At 38.7% G+C, this 9,934-nt stretch overlaps 1 protein-coding gene across 1 annotated transcript; it reads left to right on the top strand.

Annotated features, from left to right (window-relative positions):
• The first annotated feature begins 5,844 nt into the window (after positions 1-5,844).
• LOC136849493 (uncharacterized) lies at positions 5,845-9,397 on the top strand. The gene is made up of 3 exons (XM_067122839.1): positions 5,845-6,623; positions 7,007-7,133; positions 9,272-9,397. The coding sequence occupies exons 1-3, from the start codon at positions 5,845-5,847 to the stop codon at positions 9,395-9,397; spliced, it is 1,032 nt and encodes a 343-aa protein (XP_066978940.1).
• The last annotated feature ends 537 nt before the right edge of the window (positions 9,398-9,934 follow it).

Raw genomic sequence — 9,934 nt, 5'->3', positions numbered from 1 at the left:
AGAGTAAAGGGAGAAAGCAGTGTGTTGAATATATGTATATAGATAGATATATGGATATGTAATGAGATGGAGCAGTCACTATAAGGACGGAAGTGTGTGGTTCATGTTTGCCTTTGGATGTCAGTTAGATGATCAAGAGGTGTACCGTAGAACAGGTAAAATAATGGAAACACTAGGAGAGAGTCCCTGGAAAAGTAAAAATTTATGTATAGAATACTGAATGAGTCGGTGTAACAGGCCGACACATTTCTGATGAGCATTATGCTTATATATTTGTTATAATTATATATGTATTGTAATTATTCCAATGGAGGGAATAGTTCCAATAGGTGTTTACCTCGAGTTCTCCCCAAGGCTTTTGGGATAACGTTACCATCCTCTTTCTTTATCGAACGACCCACAGGAACATAATTCACTGCTCAGATCAACAGAAGCACAGAGTATTTATGAAGAAATCGGCCGAAACTGTTTCCCCCTGCAGTGAGCCAAATATCAGGGTTAAGTTACGAAAATTATGAAAATATTAGTTTAGGTTTTTCTTCCTGGTGTTCAACATGCACCACGTGTCCCAGCACACGCCAACGGTTGGGAAATGCCAGTTTACCTAATTAGGTTCCAGCAACTTCCTATTATTAGTGATCAACGACATTCATTTAGTGGCTTAGAAACACCTGCTACTTATATATATATATATATATATATATATATATATATATATATATATATATATATATATATATATATATATATTATATGTGTGTATATATGTGTATTTATATTTATGTTTATTATATATATATATATATATATATATATATATATATATATATATATATATATATATATGTGTGTGTGTGTGTGTGTGTGTGTGTGTGCACACACATATATATATATATATATATATATATATATATATATATATATATATATATATATGTGTGTGTGTGTGTGTGTGTGTGTGTGTGTGTGTGTGTGTGTGTGTGGCGCGTGTGTGCCAAACACCCTCACATTTATATAGCGTATTTTTGTATGTTTCACAATGTAATATGCGTGTTTGTGTGTGTTTGAGACATATATGATTGAAAAAATTTTACCTGCTGATTGATTATATCTTATTGGCCAAAGTATTGCTTATAGTTATGTGCACTCCTCTTTTCTTAGCGTTGGGTATTTAGATAAGTTAACTGATTTTAAGCAAAATATTTACAGTATAAATTTCGGCTTCTTTATCTCTCTGTTTTTTTTTTTAGCACTTACTTTGTATGTGTTCTTTTGCTTCATATTTCTTGGCTTCTAGTTGTTTATGTTGATTTTGTTGGTTGGGAACAAACATTGCAAACAGTCTGCAAACCTTTACATTGGCTTGCAATGGAAGTGGTTCTTAATTGTCCAGAACCTCTTCGGAGTCCAAGGCAGAACTAAAAAATTTTACCATCTAGTTACCATGTCTATCTCGCCTCATCTGCCCCTCTCCTCTCTGTTAGCATGGGAGGTCGTGTTCTTTTAACTGCTTTCATGGTACGTACATTGATGGAGTGTGATTTGTTTGAAAGGTTAGTTTGAGATTTGTATATTCGTATGCAAATATATATATTTCACATCCAATTATGCTCTTTGCCGCAGGGGGTTAGTGCTCTCAGTTAACCTCACGCGGTGCACTGTAGGCATTACTTAAGGTTCTTTGCAGTGTCCCTTCAGGCCCTAGCTGCAACCCCTTTCATTTCCGTTTCAGCACTGAATGACCTTATAGGTCCCAGCGCTTGTCCTTCGTCCTAAATTCTATATTCTATAGTCTGTTTCAATGATGCTTTACCCTTGTATACAGTGACCCCCAGAAAGGTGTTAGTGAAGCTCCTGCATTTACAAAAGGAGGAAGATGTTATTATTTGTGTTTGTCTTTGCTATATTTTTGTTGCTTGATTAAATTTGTAAACAGAAGTGTATTGAAATACCTTTTATCCTCTTTTTGTGTCTGTCAGTAACAGTCTTGATTTCTGCTTGTTTTGGAGTCTCTCCGATGTAACCCATGAAATTATATTCTCGCTGCTTCATGTCCAGAGGTCGGTATCCAGGCCAGAAGGTGAATGTTTTGGTTTCCTTTGTGTCTTTCGACTTTGATGATTCTCTTGAGGAACATGCTCCTCGCTGTTTCTTTTGATATACTGGTTTCTCTGTTTTCAATGTTCATTTTGATTTATCCTACTAATAGCAGTACTAATGTAATCCAAGAAAACTATCCCAGTCTTTCAAGTGCATCCGAAAGAATTTTGGTTCAGTATATGAAGTGTGATCATAAAGTATCACGACTGGTGCTATAATAAGAAAAATACAACACGTACGATTTTAGCGTGTAATTTCCTTCGAAGTAGACCCCTTCGGAAGCCACATACTTTATCCAGCGCTGTATCCATAGATGAAAGCATTCCTGGAACTCGTTTTCTGGGATAATCAGCATCTGCTTGGTCGCATTCACTTGGACCTCCTCGACGTCCTGAAATCTTCTTCCTTTCAAGTGGGATTTGATTTTTGGAAAGAGGAAAAAGTAGCAAGGGGCGAGATCCGGGGAATACGGTGGCTGTCGGACCTGGGGGATGTTGTGCTTGGCCAATGTACACAATCTGCGCTGATTGGGCAGGTGCGTTGTCATGGTGCAATTGCCACTCACCAGACACATGTAATTCTGGCCTTTTCCGACGAATAGCATCCAGCAAATGTCGCAACACGTCACAGTAGTACTCCTTATTTAATGTCCGACCAGGTGGAGCATACTCTTGATGAACAATTCCCTTGAAGTCGAAGAAAACGATGTTTTTCTCAATTCTGCCGGTTGCGGGTCTCCCAGAACGTTCGTCACTGTCGACATTTTGCTGGCCATCTTGGAAACGTCTGAACCACTTGTACACTCGTTTGCGGCTCATACACTCCTCTCCATACACTTTTTGCAACTTTGTGTAGAAGTGAGCTAGGACGCTAAAAATTTAGTGTGCATGCAGAGACGTGACCGGCTGATGGTGGCGGCCATTTTAGAATGCCTTTGTTAGCCTAGCCTGAAATGGATAAGATACTTAAGTGAGATTTAATTTGGAATAAAACTCTGTTGTGCATTGTATATATGTATGTGTAGTCAAGGGCACATGTAAATAATATAACTGGTAGTGATCTACCATTGATTGATTTGAAGAAGTGTGGCCAACTTTTAAATATTATATATATGCTAATGCGGTATATATATCTTTTTGGAGCTGGCAGTTTGCACACTTTTAGTAATTAAGAACTTGTGTATTTGTTGTTGGTAAATCATAGGCTAAGATGTCTGACCTAGAAGAATTGAAGAGGAGAGGGGGCGGGGGTTTAAGTCTGTGATAACTAACTGGTCAAAGAAGGTTGAAACCACTATTGATGCAGGTGATATCAACAGTATTTCTTCATTTAGAGATTCCTTGAAGGAATATTTGCAGAAAATCCAGGAATTGGATAATGAAATATTGGATCTAACAGCTCCTGTAGGACAACCTGACCAAATTATGAAGTCAAGCTGAATATAGCTTATAGGTAGGCACTGAAATTCCTAGACTAAATTCCTCCATCACGAATCTTCTAGCTGTAAGAGGTGAACCTAGTGCACTGATATTGCCTGTTAAAGCTACTGTGAAGTTACCCAAACTAGACCTCAAACATTTTGATGGTGATGTAACAGAATGGAGTTAATTTTTGGAACTTTATGAAGTATCAGTACACCAACGTACTGATTTTGGGAATATACAGAAGTTTTCTTATCTGAAGGGCCTATTGGAAGGTGAGGCTCTGGAACTGATATCTGGTTTTAAATTAGAAGGTGATAAATATTTGCAAGCAGTGAACTTGTTACAAGAGACCTATGGCAGAAAAGACGAAATCAAGTTGTGTTTAGTTGGAAAACTCTTCCAAACTGAGACTCCCAAGGCAGATGCAGAATCGCTACAAGGGTGTAGAGCGCAGTTCGAATGCTGCATAAGATCATTGGAGAGTGAAAGACTGTAATTGAGTGAATTATATACCATCTTGCTCTACACCAAACTACCAAGTAGTGTGAGTGAAATAATAAAACGAAGGTGTGGAGAAGATTGGTTGAAATTTGACACTTTTAGAAAATATCTTGAAGAAGAAATACACAATTTGAGGGCCTTTCCACAGACTGAAACAGCAAAAGCTAATACATTGACAATGGTATCTGCTTCGCAGTAGAACAACGGCAATCTGTGAGACCAAAAACAACATCGGTAAGGCCTAAAGAAAGTATGAACAAAGCTAAGGTAAACCAAGTTAAAGGATGTGCACTTTGCAGAAGCAACCACAAATGGACACATTGTAAATCCCATGCAACCAGAGGAGGAAAGATAGAACGACTCAGAACTCTGGATTTGTGTTTCATATGTGCATCCAGTAAGCACTTCAGTTCCGACTGTGACAGGCAAGGTTGTAATAACGGTTGCACTGTTAGACATCATAGTGCTGTATGCATAGAAACCAGCCAAATAAATCTAAGGTAGGTGGGGTACAAGTTGGAACACTCTCTTTGACAAACACCAGACAGGGAAATAAGACGACTAGGAAGTCAATCTTACCTACAGCCACAATAACCCTAAAGGTTAAAATAGGTCGTTTTGTGTGAAGAGTGGGTTGTTAGATACCTGTGCTGAAAGATCATTTATAAAGAAATCTGCTCTTAAGGGACTCCACTATAAAAGCAAGGGAGTTGAAAACGTATCATTGAGAGGTTACTTAACTTCTACACCAGTTAAGGAATATGAAATGGTGAACATCGCTGTACCTCATCAGGGTAGATTAATAAATATGGATTACATAGTGGTCGACGAACTGCCAGAATATACAAAGAAATTTGGCATTAAGAACTTAAGGTCGTTATGTAAAACGAAAATCAGCCTGGCTGATAAAGATTTTGATCTACCCGTGGAGAAACAGTCGCCTGTTGAATTGTTAATAGGGGTTGACAATGTATACTGTACAACATTTTACACCTAGGGTTTAGGAAATTTGAAAATTTAGTATTGCTACCAACCATATTTGGTTACGTGGTAACTGGAACATGTAGTTCTCCTCCCACCAAGGAGACTCATGTCTCCATTTTAAAACTGGCAGTGGAAACCGACGACATAATTATGGCTGGAAGGGGCTACTCAGTTACAGGATCCAAGGGAAGATCTTGAAAGTTTATGGAGTTTGGATCATTTAGGTATTGACTGTAGTGAAATAAGGGAAATTGACAAACAGTATGTTGTGGCATTGCCTTGGAAAGGCAATGAAAGGAGATTAACTTCCAACTTTGGGTTGGCTTTGAACAGATTAAAACAACAGTGTCAAGTTTCAGAAGGACACTCAGTATCTAGAACACTGCCAGAAAATCCTGAAGGATCAGGAGGATAGGAGATTCATAGAGAGAGTGGAATATTTTAAAACAGAAGACTGTTATTTTTTGGCACATTATGTTGTTAAAAAGGACACTGCAACAACCCCTATTAGGATAGTATTTGACTGTTCGGTTAGACGGGAAAAGTGAGTTAAGCTTGAACGATTGTTTGTGGATGGGACCACATATAACAACTGACCTGCTCAAAGTTCTGCTGCAGTTTAAAACTGAAATCGTTTGCATGTATTAATGACATAGAGAAGGCATTTTTAATGGTGCAACTCAGGGAGGAGGATAGAGACTATACTAGGTTTTTATGGTTGGAAGATCCAACAAACCCTAACAGTAAATTGTTAGTGTATAGGTTTAGAGTTGTTTTATTTGGAGCTACATGTTCTCCCTTTCTACTGAATGCAACAGTTAAGAAACACCTGTTTATGGTAGAAGGTGATGTAGAAAGGATAAAAAGAGGGCTATATGTAGATAACTTTCAGTTCACTAGCAGTGATGATAATGAACTGGTGCATTTTTTCTTTGAAGCAAATAAGATATTTGCACAGGCACATTTATATCTGAATGAATGGATGAGTAACAATGACTCGTTGCAAACTATTGCTAAAGCATATGGGATTAGTGCCGGAGAACAAACAGCTCATAAGGTCTTAGGTCTGAACTGGGACAAAGAAAAAGGTACCTTGACATTACAACAGACGAAGATAAATAACTCCAGTCAGACTAAGAGAGAAGTGTTGAGAACTGTTGCACGGATTTATGATCCAATACGAGTGCTTCTACCTGTTACTATTAGGGCAAGGATATACCTGCAGAATTTGTGGAAGCAGCAACTGGATTGGGATGAACAACTCCCAGACTCCTTACAGAACCGATGGGTTGAGTTATCCGAAGACTTAGAAAAATGTCTTGATATTTTCTTTCCTAGGAATACTAGCCTAGGAAAGGGGGATTCCTTACACATATTCTGCGATGCCAGTGAGTTAGCATATGGTTGTGTAGCTTATAGAGTAAAGAAGGAAAACTCTCATTTAATGATGACAAAGGCAAGAGTAGCACCCATTAAAGAATTAACTGTTCCAAAACTTGAATTAATGGCATTGTTGCTAGCAGCAAGATTGGCCAAATTTATTGAAGAATCCTTCGAGAAGGATGAGTTTGTAAAACTGTTTGTTTTGTCGGACAGTAAAGTCACCCTAAGTTGGCAAGTATCGAAAAGTGTTCTCCCTGTGTTTGTGAAAAATAGAGTACAGGAAATAAACTCTTTAATTTTAGAGGCGGTCTTGTCCTATGAACCTACAGATGATCATCCCAGTGACTGGTTGACACGTGGGAAAAGGACAGAAATGATCTTGGATAGTTCTTTTTGGTGGGAGGGACCCCTTGGTTAAAAAATTCCTCTTGGCCAATAGATAGGTCATTGGCTGGTGGATCACTTGTGCAGGGTAGGAAAGAGAACATTTTGGTCAATACTGTAGGTGACAACCTGAATGGTAATACTCACTTGCTGAATTGGGAGAGATTCAGCAAGGTTAAAAAGGTCTGTAGGACCACAGCGTGGATCCTATGATTTTTGAATAATTGTAGGAGTTCTATCAGTATGAAGAGGCATGGTGAATTGACTTTGGAAGAACTTCAAGAGGCAAAGAATAAGACCATTGCCGTCATACAAAGGGAATATTTCCAAGAGGAATACGAGAGTTTGATGAAGGGGGTAAGAAAACCAAAACCAGCACTCATACACCAGTTGAATCTTTACCTGGACAACGGGGTAATAAGGTACAAGGGTAGACTAGAACACGCACAGTTACCTGAATCTGTTAAGTTTCCCATACTATTGCCGAAGAGTTGCTATGTTACTCGGGTAATCATTACAATGTAAGCAACCTTTTAATACCACAGGCGTGGACTACACCAACGCATTATGGGTTAAGGGAAAAGGACAAAGCCCTGAGAAGGCTTATATCATCTTTTTTACGTGCCCGATAACCAGAGGCATACATGTGAGCTAGTGATAACCAGTCCTGTGACTCATTCCTCATGAGTTTTAGAAAATTCTGTAGCAGAAGAGGTTTCCCAACACTCATGTTGAGTGATAACGCCACCACGTTTGTAGAGGCATCAGAATACCTTAAGACCCTGTCGGAGAATCCCAGGGTAAAAGAACATCTGTTAGATATAAAGTGTAACTGGAAGTTCATTCCAGCGAGAGCACCATGGTTTGGTGTTATATGGGAAAGGCTGATAGGACTTCTGAAGTCATGCGTAAAAAAGATTGTAGGCCAATCCTTGCTCAGTTTTGAGGAACTGACCTGTGTGCTGGTGGAGCTGGAAGGAATTATCAGTGACAGACCTTTAAGTTACATGCCCCGGGACTTGAATCAGCTGGAAATTTTAACCCCCAACCATTTGATCTTTGGACGAAAACTTAAAGTCCTTCCCAAGAGAAGTAGTAAATTGGGAAGAGATCTCCAGTGACCCTACCTATGGACGGAGAGAGTTCACCAAGAAAAGATTCCTATATATATCCAAGTTGTGTGACGACTTGTGGAAGAGATGGGAGAGGGAGTATTTAACAACGTTGAGAGACCCATTGAGTAGGAATAGTGCATGGCTCTTTACCCAGGATAGGGGAAGTTGTCTTCATTCATGATGAGGGGCCAAGGAGCAAGTGGAAGTTGGGCCAAGTGATCGAGTTACACACGGGAAGAGACGAGGTCTCAATCGTGGCTACTCTAAGAACGGCACATAGCCAGCTTATGAGACCTGTAATTAAGTTACCCCTTAGAGCTGTGACATGAGATAAGGGTAACTAATCCTGCGACAGATGACATTCAGTCAAGCACCCGCCTGAGCAGGAGGACTGCTTAAATAACTGCAGAAGCCAGAAAGGCATTGATAAGAACAGGACTATTGTAAATAATGTAGGCATAAGTTTTTCTTGCGGGAGTATGTCGAAACTTTAACAAGAGAGATTGTACTTTTCTGCAAGTTGTAGTATAGTTTTATATATTCTCTTTAAATTTATGTAAAGTGGAAATGCTTATTATGTAGAAGAAGGATGTTATGTTTTGTTGTGTTCGTATTTAGTAATGAGGGGCGTTGTTTTAACTGTTTCGTGTGTAATATTGTTTAACTACCAGTATTGGTTGTTTTGTCCGGTAGTTAGTCGAAGGTTTGGTGTCGGTCAAAGACTGCTGTGAAGTTAGTCTCTTCATAACTTTGATACAGAGTGGTTCGAGCTAGTGGGGACCCAAGAAAGCAGCCATAATTATCAGTGTCTACAAGTCTACTTAAGTATTCCTATTCATCTTAAAGTACATTTAGGGAAACTTCCTTTAGGAGATATGCATATCTAAGTGTAAGGATAATTTCTTGCGGTGTGCTTTGGATGAGGGTTGTGAAATAGAGATTGTGCTCACGCCAATCTAACCACTGTATTTCAAGCTAGGAACACCGAATGCGTCAATAGTAAGTTCATATTGTTAGTTTAGTTCATATACACAACACAATGTATTGATATAATTATAATTTGAATTAGCATAAGAACAAAGTAACCTGGGTGTCGTAGCATAAGACTTAGGCTACGATTTGGGTCAGTACGTTTCAGATTGTTTAGGCTATACGATAACAATGATGATTTGAGATGCTATACTTATTCTGAGTGAGTCGGAGTACAGGAAATACAGAAAGAAGAGATCGGTTATTAGAAATGGAAAAATAAGTTAAAGTAATAAATAAATACATGAAAATGTAAGTAAAGTATTAAAATAGCATGAGAATTCTTTTAGGGTAGTAATTTGTTGCATCTTTGCTTAAACTTTTGAGGTTTCAATTGTGCAACTTCCTCAGGAAGACTGTTCACAGTCCAGCCGACTGAGAGGTTTGACAGCGAGACATATGTACTGTATATTTGTGCTGCTGTTCAGCAAATCTGGCCGCTGTCGGCAGGAAAAGATGATCAAGTATAATTTGTGAATGTGAAAGATCTCGTTAAAATACGGCTCATGAAGAGATGACAAACAAGAGACCATCCGTCGATGGTCCAAGTCATAACTGCTAATATTAGGAAACAGAAACCTACCACCATGAACCACTTTGTTTAAAAGACATAAATCTCTAGTTGAATCAGACACTCACACCGGAGAACAGCATTCTGTTAAAGGAAGTACTAATGACTTTAAAGAGGATGCATTTATTTAATCGCTTATAAATATATGAGGCCACAGGTACAGCACCTGACTTCTGGGTGGTATTTGCTGACATTTTCGTTAGATGTTGCTCAAAAGTAAGATGAGTCAAAAGTTACACCAAAAACCATTAAAGCTTCAGATTCCTTCAGCAGCATTCCATCCACCTGGAGGATGGTGTGGGGAGGTTGGTGTGGAAAATCTGTACAAGTTCTACTATCAATAGTGTTTTCGTTTTGCTAGAGTTCAGCCTTTGCCTCACTGACTACACCATTCAATAATCCGCTCATGATTGAGGTTAAGGGGAGCTTCATTTCTAATAAGT

The sequence above is a fragment of the Macrobrachium rosenbergii genome, chromosome 21 (assembly GCF_040412425.1).
Source record: "Macrobrachium rosenbergii isolate ZJJX-2024 chromosome 21, ASM4041242v1, whole genome shotgun sequence".
Taxonomy (NCBI): Eukaryota; Metazoa; Arthropoda; class Malacostraca; order Decapoda; family Palaemonidae; genus Macrobrachium; species Macrobrachium rosenbergii.
This window is presented reverse-complemented; position numbering and strand designations above follow the sequence as displayed.

What these genes read in the sequence shown, in the direction of transcription:
- LOC136849493 (XM_067122839.1), top strand. Translation starts at nt 5,845, where the DNA reads ATGGTAGAAGGTGATGTAGAAAGGATAAAAAGAGGGCTATATGTAGAT. An exon ending in AGTAAAGTCACCCTAAGTTG is followed by an intron (nt 6,624 to 7,006) that starts GCAAGTATCGAA and finishes GAATAATTGTAG; the next exon opens with GAGTTCTATCAGTATGAAGA. An exon ending in ACGAGAGTTTGATGAAGGGG is followed by an intron (nt 7,134 to 9,271) that starts GTAAGAAAACCA and finishes CAACTTCCTCAG; the next exon opens with GAAGACTGTTCACAGTCCAG.